The sequence below is a fragment of the Haemaphysalis longicornis genome, unplaced genomic scaffold (genome assembly GCF_048455015.1).
Source record: "Haemaphysalis longicornis isolate Haplotype H1 unplaced genomic scaffold, Haemaphysalis longicornis Haplotype H1 scaffold_1, whole genome shotgun sequence".
NCBI lineage: Eukaryota > Metazoa > Arthropoda > Arachnida > Ixodida > Ixodidae > Haemaphysalis > Haemaphysalis longicornis.
Window position 1 is genome coordinate 140,695,223 of NW_027526203.1, and position 17,589 is coordinate 140,712,811.

The window sequence follows — 17,589 nt, forward strand, 5'->3', positions numbered from 1 at the left end:
TCGACGGCCTCTGGGCTTACTGGGCCATGCATAGCAAGAAGCTGCCCCACAGCCTATGCATGGCTGAGCCCGTTTTGGGGCACGGAACCATAAAAATCATTACATGCAACACTTCCTGCCCCTGGCAGCAAAGTGACTAAGATCTCTTCTTCTTCTTCAAAAAAGAAAAAGCACCGGGCAGCGACTGGCTATAATGCAACGGATTTTGGTTAACAAATGCGAGGCAGACGGTCTGACATGGCAAATCACCCACCCAGTCAGTGCTGTGACAAGGGTGACGTCACGACTATTCTTCGCAAACGTGAAGACGGACACTGCCCGAAAAAAGCACTTTCACCGGCGCATAGGCCGCAATCGTGCAAAAGAACAGTCAGTCCTGATTTCTACCCAAACTGATGGAACGTCTTCAGGCGGCTGAAATGATTTTTAGTTGTTGCACGGCAACTGTTTCCCCCGGGACAAGTCGATAAATTGCCCAGTGATGAGCCCCGTGTTCGCGAACATCCAAGTCACTGCCGGACACGCTGCGCGAAAGGGATCCGTCACAGACGGCTGCGCTGCACGTTACGTGAGCTCGGATCAGCTGGAGAAAAGGCCCGACGTGCAGACGCGAGGGGCCTGTTCCACCGGCATTTACGAGGTGCGCAGCCGGCGTCGAAAGGCTCGAGCGCTCGCTGACCGGCGAAGGCGGGTTTTGAACGGCGACTGACTCAATGACTTACTTCGAAAGGGGGATCGTCCTCGAGCTCCTCCATAGGCGACGCGGGGCGAGCCTTGGCCGGGCGGCCGTAGTCCGCGTCCCCCGCTCCGCTCTCAGCCATGTCCAGCCCGACGTGTCAAACAAATCACCGCTGCCCAATGAGTTACGATCCCGCGGCAGCAGCAGCAGATGGCCCGAGCACGAACGCAGGCGGCCCACTGGAACAAACCCTGCACGGAACAGTTCAGCCGAAGAACTGCCAGCGCGGCCGAGAGCGGAGAAGAAAACGAAAGGTGAGCGTTGCCTTTGCACGGTGCTCGGGGAAAAGCGCTGTCGTTCTGCCACGTCTAGTTCGGCCAGAGGGTGGCCGCGTGGCACGAGCGGCACGAGTGCTCGCGGGCCGTGCTCGTGCGTTCCTCGGGCCAGGTTTTCATCTCGCGCCGCTTTCTGCCTCGGAAGGAAGCGCCGACGTAATGTTGTGAGGGGCGCGAAGGCGCGAAAGCGGCGCTGCTGCCATGAGTGCAGTGTTGCTGGTGTCGCTTCGCGGCGCCACCGGGGACAGACAAATAGTCCAAATTCGTCGCAAATAAAACAAAAACACGACGCGCTTAGAAACAGATTTTTGTTGCCTTGAGCTGCTGTATTTGTAAGCTTTGTTAGAAGTTATTTTAGGGCGCCTCGATTGTACCTAAAGTTTACTGGTGAAAATTTGCTTTTATGTGCCGAACACTAACAATGCCGCTTGGGGAAGTCACGACGCCTAACAATGGCGTTGGCGCCAAAAACGAAATGCAAAATTTTTCATTCGCTGTCCGTAGTGGTGGAGGCCGTAAACCCGAACGTGTAGTCGCAAAATCAACCCACTAAAATAAACCGCTGGACATGTCACTTGGAATATTGAATAGGAGTGGACATTGGGAAAATAACGCATCAGCAATGCTAAATGCACGTGTACCGCTAGTTTTTCGGCATTGTTATCCTAGTTATCCTGCTTTGCGGTGCTATTTCCCCTGCTGGAAGATCGCTGCTGCCCCCCTGCCCGGACTTAGGTTATCATTGCAGAATTTCATTTCTGCGGGGGGGGGGGGGGATGCAAAATTAGAAAAGAAAACGCAAAAGAGAACGCTAAAAAGTAATCAATTCAAATAAAATAGATGCCGAGGGGCACTTTACACGACTTTCGGATAGCTTCGTCCATTTTTGTCAGGGACATTGCAAAATGGTTGGTCGTTTTGGGGAGGGCCCACACCGAAGCCGGGTAGGGTTGGAGGGTACCTTGCGGGAAAAATAATTATCCGGAGTTGTTATTTTATTATGAGCAAAACTAGTGGCCTCGTTTGCTAGCAACTCATGAAGCGCTACTGCATTTCCATCATCACTTCATTTGCACCACCGTCGCTTCGCGGTTCAGTGATGCGATACTGGCCACAAAACACCTCGTCCAATAATAATGGTATAAATTGGCATAATAAAACGACGCTTAAAGCGCCTGACAACGAGAACTGGCCTGACGAAATCAATGAATTTGAAGAGAAAGCGGGAAAAGGTTGCACACTCGCGGATCGTCGGAAGTTGTTTAGGTTCCGTGAACAAGCCGATCGTATGAAAATCCTGAAATATCGCCAGAAAGTCAGAAAAGGAACAACCACACCGAAAGAGAATAAATTTAGGGCCGGTTTGCTTTTCAAGGGGACGCATGTAAGATGCAAGCGGCACCAGCGCATGCGGTGTGTCAAGATGTATAGGATATAAAGCTGATGGCTCCTCAACGGAAAATGACACTTCGTGGGCCGTGTACTAAACAGTTTTCTCACCCGTAATATGTTTACGTACTTTCACGTGAGGGCGGATGTCATAAAAGAAGCCACCAGTTGTAGAACGCTATTTACTCGGACATGCTTTTTATGAACTCCACCTCTTTGTTGCCATGAAATCTTACTACTTAAACTTGTTGGGTCATTCTTGCGCGGGGAGGATATTGAACAAGAAGATGCTTTGCCTCCCTCGTGCCAGTCGTCACCACTCAGGGCTCTGTTTTGTCCCCAGTGCTTTTTAATGTTCTGATGAGCTCCATTACAATACACCCAGACGTTCAGTTGTACGTTTACGCTGACGACATCGCTTTCTTTGCGTCAGCCAAAGACATTCACATATTGTACCAACGTCTTCAGACCTATCTATGCGCCCTAGAGGCTTGGCTAGATGGCCTATACTTAAACTTAAATGTGGACAAATGAGCTCTCCTTGTCTTTCCGGTGGGTGGTCCAGTCTCCATTTCTCTTATTTACCGCCAGCAAACTATTCCCCAGGTCATTTCCCTAAAACACCTAGGAATAATATACGAATACACTTTAAATTGGCGTCCGCACATTGAATATATTGCTTTTAAGGGTGCCCGGTCTGTTTCGCTATTAAGAAACCTTAGTCAAAAGAAATTTGGTATGCGCCGTGACACCTTATTAATGATTTACCGAATGTACGTCCGACCAATCCTTGAATTTGGATGTGTACTGTTCTCAGGAAGCGGACATTACAAACTTCGGCCGCTGGTAACGCTAGAACGGCAAGCTCTCAGACCATGTCTGGGTCTCCCACGATACGGGCCAATAAACGTTTTATACATGGAAGCTCAAATTCCCACACTAGTCTCCCGCCTGCACGCCCTCACTGTTGATGCATTCCTAGGAGTAATGGCGTCGCCCATGTCCAGACTGCAGATTGCCTTTGTAACATGGCCGTCGTTGTTTTTCAGCAGCCCATGGCCCAGGTTCAAACGCCCACATGGCACATTCCTTACTAGACCCGTTACGTGTGGCCCTATTATCTGTTACCGTACCTAATCGTCATGTCTCATCCTTAGATGTAGTTTTCGATAAAATTTTCCCTAGAAATGCTAAATTGCTCCCGTCGAACCTCTTATCCGGCCTTTTGCAGGATCACCTTACAGGTTTCCCCTCTCATGTCATTATCGCCACTGATGCCTCCGTCCGTAATGAGAAGGCAGGCGTGGATATTGTTTCTCCCGATTTAGATTGGGCCTTTTCCCTCCGACTACCTGACTTCACTAGTTCTTTTGATGCAGAATACTTGGCAATTGTTCTAGCCCTTCGAAAGTTAGATACTGCTAAACAACATGTAATAGTAATTACTGACTCTCTCTCAGTTTGCACTGCTCTTTCGTCCCCAAATAGATCTCCTCTACGTCGAGACTTAATTATTTATTGCCTACATCATTACGAGAAGTTCGTTTGGTGTGGGTGCCTGGACACGCTGGCATCTGGATTAACGAATCGGCAGATACGTTGCAGGACTTGCATTGGATAGAAATCTTGCCGCCCATACAGTTCCTCACCTCGGCACGTTTCCGCAGATTAGGCCTCCTACAAAGCATGGCTGAAACTGCGTGCGTAGGTTCAGAGCTTGAACACCTCCGCTTCTCATGGAAGTGCCGGGTTAGTCAATCACGCGAATGCGAAGTTAGCCTAACAAACTTTCGCTGTGGCGTACCAAATTTAAATTATTATTTGCACCGCTGTGGTTTGGCCCCTTCACCTCTTTGTGCATTTTGCAATGATGATGATGATGATGATGATGATGATGATGTCCTCAAATTTTTTGGCACGTACCCACAAGGGGGGATTGGCCAGGGCTAAACCGGTTAAAAACGTGGGACTTCAAAATGCTTATTTCCGGAAAAAGGAAACTTAGATGTGAATGAAACCCGAATTACCCATTAATCAGCACCGCTTAGCAATTCAAACGACCTGAGGCAGAGAGAAAATTTTGAATGCAATTATATATATCCCTCCTTGCAAATCCCAGCTTTGATGCGCCAATAGATAATATAAGTGTTATCGATAAAGTCAACCCCAACCGCTCAATCGGCTCCTTCAAAAACAGTTGTCTAGCTGTTGAGAAACGGCGACAGTCGAGGAAAAAATGATCGATTGTTTCGGGGACCTGGCACCGCACACATAGTTCTGTAGGTGAAAGTTCCGATCTGAACAGATAGAAATTAAGCCTTGGAACCCTGCAGCGCAGCTCGGTGAAGGTCACCTCGCATTGCCGAGAGCCACAAAAATGAACATTCCACCCGTACTTTAAATGTTGGAACTCTTCAAATGATAAGAGTGAATTGGAACGGGTGGCGTCTAAATGCCAATATCGTCAATGAATTCGAGACTATAGAACATTTTTTTCCTCTTCTGCCGGCGGTTCACCTCCATACGAAAAAGATATCTGGAAAACAACTTTAATCAATTGGCCCACCCAATCTCTGTTCCTGTAATATTATCATTCGGGGCGAAAGTCCTGGGTTTTTGCCGCGGGGATCTTTGCCGTGCTGTACATTCATTCATATCTCAATGTCGCCGTCTACCATGCTAGCCGCTAGATCAAGATGGCGGGCTTCTCTATAAAACATGTCTGCGCCTGTACCCACTGCCTTCCCGCTCACTGCCTCCCCTTCACTGCCGTATCTTCTTGCTTTATTTCTTTACGTACTTTTCACACTGTTCTTCTGCCTATCCTTCACTTATTTATTAGTGTTGATTTTATAGTTGGTGTGTCCTATCTGCTGCCGCGCCTCATTTTCTGGCAGTCTACTTAATCTTTTTAATTCCCGTTTATAGACACCTTTTTTCCTTTGTTTATTCACTTTTATTTCTTTTAATCCAAAGTACAGTTTTTTCTTTTCTCTCAGTTAGCGCCCATTTCCTGACCAATACCCCTGAGTGGGTATGAACCATTCTTTGGCACCAACCAACCAACCACCACCACCACCATCACCATCATCATCGTCACCATCCTCCTCCTAAGTTAGTTCCATTGAAGACACATCGAGATGGGTCTCGGCGGCTCGTCCCTTTTTCTACATCTAAAGGTCCCTGGTACGGTCCCGGGTTTCGGCCTCAAAATGTTGGGAAAGTGACAAGCCGCCGAGACTTATCCAGATGTGTCTTTAATGGAACAAACTTAGGATGGCGATGATGATGATGATGATGACGGCGACGACGACGACGATGGGCACGTGGGAGGCAAAATTAATCTTCTTTTTCAACAACGTCAATGGGAACTAGAATCGGTCCTAACTACGTCAATACCTTCAAGGCACGCCTCGAATAAAACTTCCCTGACATTCAAAATTTAAAGGGACAGACAACCGATTTTTGTCGAGTATATATTCTCTATCCCAAATGAAAGGATATTACTTAAAGCACCTTGACGAGAAACGGTTTTGCTGATAACGCCCTAGAACTTTTTAAATCGAAGTTTTTTTATCTACGAACTGTATGTGTCCCTCCTAAAACTAATTGATTGATTGATTGTGGGGTTTAACGCGCCGACGCAACGCAGGCGATGAGGCGCGCCGTAGTGGAGGGCTCCGGATTAATTTTGACCACCTGGGGATCTTTATCGTGCGCCGAAATCTCGTACACACGGGCGTTTTTGCTTTTCGCCTCCATCAGAAAAGCGGCCGCCGCGGCCGGGAATCGAACCCGCGACCTCGTGCTCAGCAGCGCAACGCCTTAGCCACTGAGCCACCGCGGCGGGTCCCTCCTAAAACTAATGCTGGCAACCATGACATAGAGTAGCTCGCCAACATACTTTTGTCTGTATGCGAAATAAAAAACAATATTTAAAAACTTGTTCCCAGCTAAAAAAAGTTTGAATCGCAGGCTTTCTTGTTTTTGTATGTGTTTTTTTAATGCAACAGTCTATTTTGCACGAATGCGCCATCTGTTGGGATAGACGATAGGCAGAATCTGGCTTCACGTTGTGGAGGCGGGAAGTTCGATTCTCCCCGGGCGCGACGTTTTTTTTTTTTTTTAAGCTCCCGTTGGCGTATTTGGAAACTGAAATCAAATATTTTGGCAGAACAAACGTCTCTGCCTCAGGCAGAATCGTCAAAGCTCCTTCACTGGGTCTGTTTACTGAACGCTGCCGTTGATTCTGGGCATGGAGGCTCAGTTAGCCACACTGAGAGCAACCCAGCGGCGGCGGGCGGCGTGTCTAAAAAAATTTTCAAAATAATGCAAAAAAATACATATACAATTTAACCGTATACAAATACTCGTGTTAAAAGGTTTTCAATACGTAAATAAACGCTTCAGCAGTTACAGTAGCTGCTAGGTTTGCAGGTCACGTGACAGGAACACATATTGTAGTTCCAAGTTTCGACACTACGAACCGCCACCCTTCCGTTTTCAGGAAGTTTGCTGCCAAATTAAAATTATTTCCGCCAGTTTGTTTAGAAATTGCTTGTGGTTACCGGGCTATATAAAACTCTGGCTTTCATATGAGCTAGAGAACATATACGCGACAAAAATCGGTTGTCTGTCCCTTCAAAGCCACTGTTCTACAAAGGGTATGTTGACGACATATTCATGATATGGTAGCACGGTGAAGCGGAGCTCCTAACCTTAATTGAGGCATTTAACCTATCCTAGCATTTCAACTCCCGACTCTGAGTTAACCTTCTGGACGTTGTAGGGTAGCCACCTTTCCCCGAAGAAAAAACAGGCAATTCAGGGGGGGGGGGGGAATTTGTGTTGAAAAAAGACGCCACGTTATTGTTATTGACATGCCATTCCATTTATTGTAGCGTTTTCCTACAGAGAAAGCAACATAACGTTTGCACCGAAGGTGATTTAGGTTTTGGCTATTGCTCTTAATGTGCTGCACTGAAGAGTAACCTCACTTGCTTATCGCGTCGGTGGCATTTCGTTGTGTGGTTCCTCCCTTTGGTCCCCTTCCATCTCGGGAATCGTGCTCGGCCGCGCATTTCCTCTGCTCGCGTGTCTTTGCACAGCTTGTCGACACATATATTTGTTGTCGTAGTTGCTGTATTTACGCTTACAAAAGCCCGAAAAGAAATGACCGCGGCACGATGGCCAAAAAACCGGCCAATGTCGGCCGGCAGTACCGACCGGCAACCAGCCTGCTGTCTAAAAAACCGGCCGGGCCGGTCCAAAACCGGTCAGGTGGCAAGCCTAGGACGTTGCCGTAACTACTTCCCGGGGCAGGCTTCAAACTAAACTCCATAGAAAACCGGCAGAAACGCGGCAGTGTTCGCATTTATAAGACAGCAATACATTGTAGTCAAGCCCACCGTGTTAGGAGGATTTGCACAAACCAAGCCGACTTTGACTCAAACTGTCGAGAACTTAAGACGGCCCTCCTGAATAAAAAAATACCCGGAACAGGTTATTGATGACGCCATTATGCGAGCCAACCAATTAGTTCGTACTGAAATCCTTAAGAAAAAATTCACCCCACCTCCCCGAAGGGAATCGTGAGGAAATGCGAATGCACATGTCGAACACGTATTTCAGGGTCTTCGGCTCGGCGTTGGCGTTTCGCAGCGGCTTCCCGAGCACGGAGTTCGGCGTCGGCAGCTCGCTTCAAGCGCTTGCGTTCGGTATACTTGCGACCGAGCGAACGGGAGAGTGGGGCGAGCGTCGAGAGGAGAAGCACCGAAGCACCGCGCCTAGCCTCGCCTACACTCTCCCACACACGCGGGAGCTCCGGCGAGCTCCCGCGATGCGAGCGCCCTCACACGCCCGAGCGCGCTCCTCCTCTCCACTCACTCGCCGCTGATCCGCCCGCACCACCTGCTCCGGTTGCTAGGGGAGAGGAGGAGCGCGCGCGCTCGCAGCTGTTGCGGGCGCGTGGACGTCGCACGGCGCCTGACATGGCTCGACTAAGAAATGCATTCGCATTTAAAAAAGCCCCGAACTTTATTCCGCAAACTAACCTTGCTTTGACCCACTCAGCGTCCGCTCGAAGAGTGTCAGCGACTTTCTTACTAACTCTCGCATCAGCCGAGCACAAACCACTGGCTGCATGACCTGTAATAAACATCGATGTAAAGTATGCCCACAAATGACCACCACACTGCGCGCCGCCAGCACGGCTTCAGGCTAGTACGTAAATATAAAGGGTAGATGTCGCGGGTTCGATTCCCGGCCGCGGCGGCCGCTTTTCTGATGGAGGCGAAAAAGCAAAAACGCCCGTGTGTACGAGATTTCGGCGCACGTTAAAGATCCCCAGGTGGTCAAAATTAATCCGGAGCCCTCCACTACGGCGCGCCTCATCGTCTGCGTTGCGTCGGCGCGTTAAACCCTACAATCAATCAATCAAATCAATCAAATATAAAAGGTAACTTTAACTGTGACTCCGCTTATGTCGTATACCTTCTATAGTGCGCTATTGGTAGACAACAATATATCGGCCAAACTGAAACACCCTTTCGTAAGCGGTTCAATAATCACCGCTATCTTTCGAAGAGTTGTCCTTATTTACCTTTGTCAAGACAAGTGAACGGTCCCCGTCATGCATTTGAACATCCTAAAGCAACAATTTCGGAATCCGCTTTTAAAACCCACCACGACCGCGAGGTGCGGGAGTCTTACCCCATTTATAAGTTTAAGTCAGCTTCGCGGTTTCTATGAAAGTTACGGGAAACACACGTGCTTATCTCTCAATTAAAATTAGCAACCTCGTTATATTAACGTTGTTTATATTTTTTTTCACATCGTTCATTAATCCTACACCTGAATTTACCATCAGTATTCGCACATACTCCATCCTACGAAAACAGTTCCACATAATCTGTCAATACACAGTAGTTGACTAAGGGAGCTGTCAGCACGTACACTGGATTTATTAGCCTAATCTAGCTAGACAATGCAATTTCCCCTTGGGCAGGAGGCTGCCTTCCCATTGCTACTTTTATTTATTGATTGAGTTCAATGCCCAGAGGGCGTTACAGAAGGGAGTGGTCATTGGAATTAACATCAGAAAAAAAAAACAAAAGTGAACAAATCATTGGGAACAACAACAACAAAAACAATAGTGGACAACCAAAAAAATGCGAGTAGCATACACAACAGAGTCAATAGCATAAATGCAACCCGCCGCGTGGCTCAGTGGCTAAGGCGTTGCTCTGCTGAGCACGAGGTCGCGGGCTCGATTCCCGGCCGCGGAGGCCGCTTTTCTGATGGAGGAGAAAAGCAAAAACGCCCGTGTGTACGAGATTTCGGCGCACGTTAAAGATCCCCAGGCGGTCAAAATTAATCTGGAGCTCTCCACAACGGCGCGCCTCATCGCCTGCGCTGTGTCGGCGCGTTAAACCCTACAATCAATAATCAAATAAAATGCAATCATAAGGAACCAAAGTAATTTTCAATGGTAACCTTGAATGAAGGGAGTTCGATTATACCTGCTATTGCAGGGGGCAGGCTATTTCATTCGTTAGCAGTTTTGGGAATGAAAGAGACAAAAAATAAGTTGGTGTTGCAGTGGGGAATGTATACCTTATGGCGATGGTCAATACGAGATGATACATATGACGGCGCTCAAAGAAGTTCAGTTTTGAGGTGTGCGTTTCAAAAATAAATTTTATGAAAGGCTGACAAACGGGCAATTTTTCTGCGTAAGGCTATAGGTTGGGAAGGTTTAAAGTTCGTTTCATAGCTGAAACACTAGATGTCCGAGCATAGTTAGAAAGGATGAAGCGTGCACTACGATTTTGTACCATTTCCAACATGTTAATGAGATAATCATAATGGGGATCCCACACCGAACACGCGTACTCAAGTTTAGGCCGAATTAAAGTTTTATAAAACAGTATACTTTAAGGTGTGAAGGCGCCATAGAGAAATTACGTCGCAAGTACCCAAGCATACGGTTCGCGTTATTAACAATAACATTTACATGAAGTTGCCAAGAAAGGTTGTTGGGGATATGAATTCCTAAATATTTGTAAGAAGCAACAAGTTCTAGTTTAGAGACCTGGATATAGTAGTCGGAAATATTGGAGGTATCAGGCTTACGTGAAAATCTAATTGTTTTGCATTCGTTAGTATTTAGACGCATCTTCCATGTGTTACACCATGTAGTAATATTATGGAGGTCACTCTTAAGTATGGAAGCGTCAGAATCTGCAGTGATAGTTCTATAAATAACGCAATCATCTGCGAACAACCTAATGCTTGAAGTAACTACTGAAGGCAAGTCGTTAACATAAATCAAGAAAAGCAAAGTACCCAGCACAGAACCCTGTGGTACCCCTGATGTCACTAGACAGTGTGGAGAATCAAATTCATTTGGAGATACAAACTGTGTTTTATTAGATAAAAATTTTCAATCAAAGAAAGAATGTTTGGATCAACATTTAGTTTGCTTAACTTCATGCATAATAATTGGTGATTAACTAAGTCAAAAGCCTTAGAGAAATCAAGAAAAATATTATCAATGCAATGTCTATTATCAACAGCAGTGGCAATGTCATGTATGAAACAAATAAGTTGCGTCTCACAAGAATTTTTTTTTACGGAATCCATGTTTCTTAGGGGTAAAAAATGAGTTATCTTCCGGAAATATAACCAAATTCAAATATATTATTTGCTCAAAAATCTTACAGGAAACACTCGTTATTGATATCGGCCTGTAATTAAGGGGGAAAAAGGATCACCAGATTTAAATAATAGTACATTTAAATATGTGCTGAAACTTTCAACCCTTTATGGGTCATCTGTTTGAGCGTGTGCTTGTGTTTGTGTGGTTTCTTCAGTTCCTTGGCTTTCTTTATCTTCTCGGTATAGAAATATATGCTGACAGGTGTTCTGACGACTTCCTCTTGTTAACTGTATGGAACCTCGTAGCACCAATACGTGCTGCAGTTAATGCGGGCGGTTTGTCAGTTTGAGCGAGAAGGTGTCAGTGTTAAAAGTGTTTGTTCTCTGATGTCTAAGCCGTACTGACAGTTTTTGCTTTTTGTGAAGAGAGAGGGAGAGAGTGAAGATCTTTGTTACTGAAGAAATTGTTGGGGTTTAGGAAAAGGGGGTAAATTGAGGGTAAGGAGCTCGAGGGTGGAACCTGCAGTCTAAGCCCCCGGACGTAGCAGCTCATTCCTTGCGCTCTCATCAGCTCGCGCTGATCTTGAGGTTACGAGCTGGTCAAAGCTGCCTCCCATGTCTCGATAGAAGTGGAATGGTATGTAATGTTTAAGTTGTTCTCCCCTAAACATGGCTTGGTTGCGTGGCTAGGTTGGACATGGCTCGGTTGCGTGGAAGAGGGTGGATGTTTCCCCATGTTTACCAAAGTTTTAAGTTAATATGTCATGTTCCCACCTAGTATCTTCGCCCACATGGATTTTCAGATACTTGTGTTGGCACCATAGAGTTTGCAATTCTTCGGCCTTGAGACCCCCTTGCAGTAAGGGGAAAAATCGTGTTCCTTGGCGTAGGATGAGTAAGTGTCCTTAAAATTTTCGCGGTGGGGAGTGTAGAAGTCCTGGTTGCAAGGAGCACGGTATGTGAGTTCGCGTACCCCTTGGTCGGTGCCTCGTTCTCTTTCAGACACTTCTGCCCTAGTGTCGAGGTGACGTTATTAACTTTCTGAATTGTGGAAGGGAGTATCTTACCGAACCGTTTAACTATTCTGCCAGCAGACAACAGACTAATGCTCTTTGAGAGTCTGTAATGATGTTTGCGCTTCTATTCAAGACTTCCACTAGTCGGATTGCAAAGAGGATGGCTCCGACTTCCACTTCTCTGTTCCTGTACGTATAAGGTGCAGTCACACAGATTGCCAGTGTAGTCAACTACGACAATGGCTGCCTCGTATACTTTCGTACATCCTTGAGTCGGTGTATGCTGTGTTCTCATGGTATTTGACTTTCCTCGAATTTACTTGATCCTGTCATATCGCCTCCTCTTGTGCAAGTTTGGATCCATGTTTTTGGATGAGGAGAGTTTGTATGCGGAGTCGCTGGACTTGTGACATGTCTCTCATGACGTCAAGTCGTTTCTTTTCAGAGAAAATGCCTGTCTTCCATACGGTGGCACGTCCCAATTTTTTCCCCAGCCGCTCTCTTGGTGCTATGGAGTGGTTACTCTTATTTCTTCAAAAGCGTCATGAAGACACAATCTGAGGGCATATTTATCGTCACTTTCATCAACAACCTCTTTAGGTCGGCTGAAGCATGAATGTCTCTCCCATTGACCTTGAGCGCTCTTGTCCTGCGCTGCCCCAGTCCATTCTTTGCCTCCGAATGTTGTTTTTTTATAACTCTATCGAGTTAATGACCATCCCCTTCTTGTAGACCCGTCTCTGGGTGTTGATTTTGTTACCCTGGTGGTTCGCCGGTTGTCAGTTTGCCTCAGGGTCAGACTGCTCGGCAATTTCATGGTATTTTTAACTGCGCACACAAAAAATTACGATTTGCTAAACAGCTTCGCTGTTAAAAATACGGAATGTGTTCGAAAGTGATGGTATGCTCAAGTGACTGAACAGCGGAAGGAGCGAGATTATCCCGCATTTCTAACGATCCAACAGTAGTTGCTCTCTTTTCTTTTCTTTTTTTCTTAAGGGAACGGGGTAGAGTTTACTGCTCCGAAGCCAGGCACCTGGACTGTGAGACACGCCGTAGGACTGCAGATTAATTTGGACCCCCTAGCTGGGGGTCTTAAACATGCGCCGAAATATCGACTCACGGGTGTTTTCGATTTTCACCTCCGTCTGAAAAGAAGCCACAGCGGCCATGATCAAATCCTCTCCCTTAGGCTCAGCAGCACAGCGTGGCCACTGAGCATGCGCTGCAGGCCAACGGTGGTGTTAACAACTCTTAGGGGCAATGTGAATGCAGCGCTTCGCCTGTAGGTGCGTGGGCGTTCCGCGCGCGCGTTTGAATACATATATATTTATGCGTGTGTGAGGGCTAACTTTTTATATCACATTCACCCCCATATAGCGTAGCAAGACGCTAGTCTGGCTCACCTCGTCGGTTTATAAATATTTTTTTTCTCTATCTCTCCAGCAAACATATTTCAGGTTCAGAGCAAACGTTTGGATATGCAAATGAGTGCGTACCTCGGTGGGATCGAGGCGCTCGCTTGGTGCTCGCAGAAGGTAATAAACGCGTCTGGTAAAGGTTTAGCATGGCTGAATATCAACGCAGGTTAGTATACTGCGGGTCCCGAGCAGTGCGTAAGTATACATTACTGGCTTTGCACTTGCGCTCGTGCAAATGAGCGCTTTCACTATTTCCTTCGTGCGTGGGAGCACTTTAGGAGCGATAGCAGTAGCCAGAAGAAAAGCGGAAGTGCGTGATTTGCTCGTCGCAGTTGACACCCCTTTCAGCCTCTTCTCTGCTTCCGTGGCAATTTTCTTTAAGGTGGCTATCGAATGCATTTAGTGCGGCAACTGAAAAGAAGCCGGTCCATACACAGCCGAATGATTCTTGAGTGACGTCGCTCAAGACCGCAAACAGTGCCCCAACCGGGAAAGAGAGAAAAATCTTTCGAGAGCGTCTCCAAGTTATCTGAAGATGAGTAATAATTGGCTCGGGTACATCGTGGCCATCTAAATGGACGCGCCTGTTAACTGCGTACTAAAAGCATGTCATTCTTTGCGAAAAGCTGAAAAAAAGTAACTCTTAAAAGGCAACAAATCTTTCTTGGTGTGCGCTATGGGTGTTGCAGGGTTTTCTTCCGGAACGAAGACATGCGGCTACGATGAAAGCGAGGACGCACTCCGGCCTGGTGGTGCTGCTGCTGCTCGTCCGCCTATGTGGCTACCGCACAGGTAAAGAGGCCTGCCCTCTCGACGCGCTCGCAGGTACAGGTAGCCTGCCCGAAACAGCGGTAGATCAGTCGCGATGTCACGTCTGACGGGGCACCATTGTGAGAACGGTTATGACGACGTACTGATTAACTTTCGGCCAATCCGCGAGCTTGCGGACTATCGCGGACGATGGGAAGGCGCAGTGTGCGTGATTAGCGGTGTTTTAAAGACGATAGCCTTTCTTAGGCCACCTAAAACTTTGGTCTGTCTGTCTGTCTGTCTGTCTGTCTGTCTGTCTGTCTGTCTGTCTGTCTGTCTGTCGAATCAGCCAGTAATGTTGCTGGTGAGCCTGCAGTCTCCAGTAAATTGCTGACTCGCTGGGAATCGGTTGTTCAGTGACTGGTGAACAATCAGTGAGACCTCCGTGTGCCACTGACGGGAAGTCTCTGATGATGATGGTGGTGATGATGATTGTGTTGTTTAGTGGCGCAAGGGCTACCCGGTCAAGATAGTCAAGAAAAGATGACTAAACCGCGACCCGTACATTACTAGTGACCCGCAGGTGCATCAAGTGACCTGGGGAGTTAGAGGGAGCTGTCGAGAGAAGGAGAGGGGAGGAGCGAGAAAGGTACAGGTGGGGATAGACAAGAGGGGGAGACGAAGAAAAAAGACGATGAGAAGGAGGAGAAGGAAGTGGATATTCAGAGAGAGAGAGAGAGAGAGAGAGAGAGAGAGAGAGAGTTGAAAAGAGATAAACGCGCTTCAGGGAGAAGAGTTCAGCGGGAGGGAACAGGTAAGGGACAACAAGTGCGAAGGAAATGGTAATGGGTAGGGGGAGGGGTGCGAATGGGGTGGTGAAAATGTGATGGGAGGAGAAAACGGAGAAAGAGGAGAGTAGGCGACAGTGAGCGAAAACACGAGTCGGGAGAGAAAGAAAGATGAGTGCAGTGGGAAGAGAGAGTAAAGGAGGGAGAGGGCGTAGAGAAAGAGAGGAAGAGAGGAGGGAGGAGAGAATGTGGAAAGTGCAGCGGGAGTGTGGGGAAGTGGGTGGGAAGAAGTGGAAATAAACAAAGAAAAAATATGGTGTGAAGAGGTGGAGGAGGAATAGTGTGCGATGGTGGGGCGCATTCTAAGAGGGAGAGGGGAAGAGGCGATGGGAGGAGGCAGGAAAGAAGATGTGGGGAAGCGGAGAAGCGGAATGGGATCAGAATTTGGGAGAGGGGGTGGGGAGTATGATAAAGAGGCTAAGAGAGTGCGGTAGCGCGAGTAACATGACCAAAATATACGTTTATGTGCGTGTGTATGTTACAGGAAATTATGTTACAGGAATATGTGCAAGCGCACGAGCCATGGTAGCACTGTGGTAGTTTGGAACGATCTTCCTTACATATATTTGGGCTCAGACCTTCTTTCCACGGTCTTTTGGCCAGGCGGCAGGTAGTTGAATTTACAGACAGACAGACAGACAGACAGACAGACGGACAGACAGACAGACAGACAGACAGACAGACAGACAGACAGACAGACAGACAGACAGACAGACAGTACAGTGTACAGACAGACTCATATTTCCGCGTTTAGGTTGCCCCCCCCCCCCCAAAAAAAAAAAAAAACTAGACTGGACTGGAAATGACTTTATTTCAAAAATATGCAGTGGGCTGGAGTCTGTTACGACCCCCGCCCCGACGTGGCCCGCCGTCGCATCTTCTCTGCGGCCCTACTAAGCGCTAGCCCCTTTGCGGAGCCCGTGCCTTTCGAGCGCAATGAAGACCTGCTGGATGGCCCATGCTTGATCCGTCTTGTTAGTTGACTCGATGGCTATTTGAAGTTCCGCCGGGCATTCTTCGAAACTTGCGCCGTCTGGGTCGGAGGAAAAATCCCACATGACGTGCCACCGGTTGGCCGGCCCTTTCTTACACACGCTGCGTTAGGCATTTGGGTATTCGTCGGGGTATGGTGTAGTGGTGCCGGTGACGTGACCGACGCCGTCTGTATAGCCTTCTGAGATACGTTGGCTTTTAGCGACCCAGCGCCCGGTGGGACGGCGGATACGCTCTTCTCATCAGCCGCATGTTCTTGAGTGTTTCGCCGTAACCCGCGGGTCTGTCCCTAGTCTCCACCCACCGTGCCCACTCGGGACGATCTCCTCACACTGGGGGCGCGGTGTGTTATTGCGCGCGCCTCCCTGTGGGCCGTCTCGTTGTGCTTCGGTGCGTATGGGGAGCATTCGCCCGCGTGGGCCGGGATACATCTGATTTCTACTCTTCTTTCTTCTTGGACACCCGTTTTAGCGATGATCTTGGCTGCCTTGCCGTTCACTCGGCCATTCACCAGGTGGCAGACGGCCTCTTGAGAGTCGCTCAGGATCCTGTTGCAAGTGGCGTCGGACATCGCCAGGGCTATGGCGATCTCTTCTGCCTCGGTGGCGTTCTCGCACTTCGCGCTACCTGACTTGGCCACCCTTCCCGTTCTTGCGTTTATGGTTACCATCGCATACCTGCCTCGGCCATAGTGTGCCGCATCGACGTACCGTGTTCGCGGGTCGTTACTCTATTGCTCGATTATGTATTTTGCCCTTGCGCGTCTTCGTTCTTGATTGCGTTCTGGGTGCATGTTCTTCGGAATGGGACTCACCCGCACGTTAACTACCGCACCTTTTCGTCTAGGTCTTGGAGTTGTCTCCCCATAATCTGGTACCTGTAGCCCAGGGTCTCGAGGTAGCTCTACCCGTCTTGGTCGCTGCCAGTCGTTCTCGTTCTGCTTCCAGCTGGGCCTCGATGAGCTCATCCACCGTGTTGTGGACGCCCAGTTGCAGCAGTCGTTCGGTGTTCGTCGATTCGTTCAGTCCTAGTGCCCGTTTATACATTCTTCGGATCATAATGTCTATCTTGACTTTGTCGGTCTGCGTCCACTTGTGGTACGCCGCCGTGTATGCCACGTGGCTGATTGAGAAAGACTGCACCAGTCTCGCCAGCCCCTCTTCGCGCATGCCCGTCTTTTTGGTCGCTACGCGCTGGAGCAGCCGCAGGGTACTTGCCGTTCTGTTCGCCAGTTTCTTCATCAGGTTCTCCCTGTTACCGTTGCCGTTGATCAGCATGCCCAGCCCCCTGATCTCCGGTACTTCTGGGATTCGCTGGCCTGTCTTTGTGATCAGCTCCAGGTGATCGCACTCCCTCGGGGGCAGCGGCTGCCGGCCCACCTTGCGAGGCGAGTATACCAGGAGCTCTGTCTTGGACGGCGAACACTGCAGACCCGTTCCGTCCAACCGGTCTTCGATGGCTGAGATCGCCTTCTGCAACCTTCTCTCAATGCCTGCGTCT

General features: G+C 48.3%; 2 protein-coding genes across 7 annotated transcripts in view; one reads left to right on the plus strand and one right to left on the minus strand.

Annotated features, from left to right (window-relative positions):
* Positions 1–1,234, minus strand: part of LOC144137068 (uncharacterized) — a 41,495-nt gene extending 40,261 nt beyond the window's left edge. For 3 of the 4 annotated variants that reach the window (XM_077669445.1, XM_077669444.1, XM_077669443.1), the window contains exons 1-2: positions 1,005–1,232; positions 723–930 (exon numbers count right to left, since the gene is read on the minus strand). In XM_077669445.1, coding sequence (XP_077525571.1) covers positions 723–821 — 99 coding nt within the window. In that variant the 5' untranslated portion in view covers positions 822–930; positions 1,005–1,232. Of the gene's footprint in view, positions 1–722; positions 931–1,004 lie in introns of all 4 variants that reach the window. The other variant, XM_077669446.1, reaches the window with a different exon arrangement.
* Positions 1–17,589, plus strand: part of LOC144137115 (uncharacterized) — a 46,344-nt gene that overhangs the window by 6,535 nt on the left and 22,220 nt on the right. For 2 of the 3 annotated variants that reach the window (XM_077669447.1, XM_077669448.1), the window contains exon 2: positions 14,188–14,290. The exons of the other annotated variant lie outside the window; for it this stretch is intronic. In XM_077669447.1, the coding sequence (XP_077525573.1) occupies positions 14,221–14,290 (70 nt within the window). In that variant the 5' untranslated portion in view covers positions 14,188–14,220. The remainder of the gene's footprint in view (positions 1–14,187; positions 14,291–17,589) is intronic. 3 annotated transcript variants of the gene reach the window in all.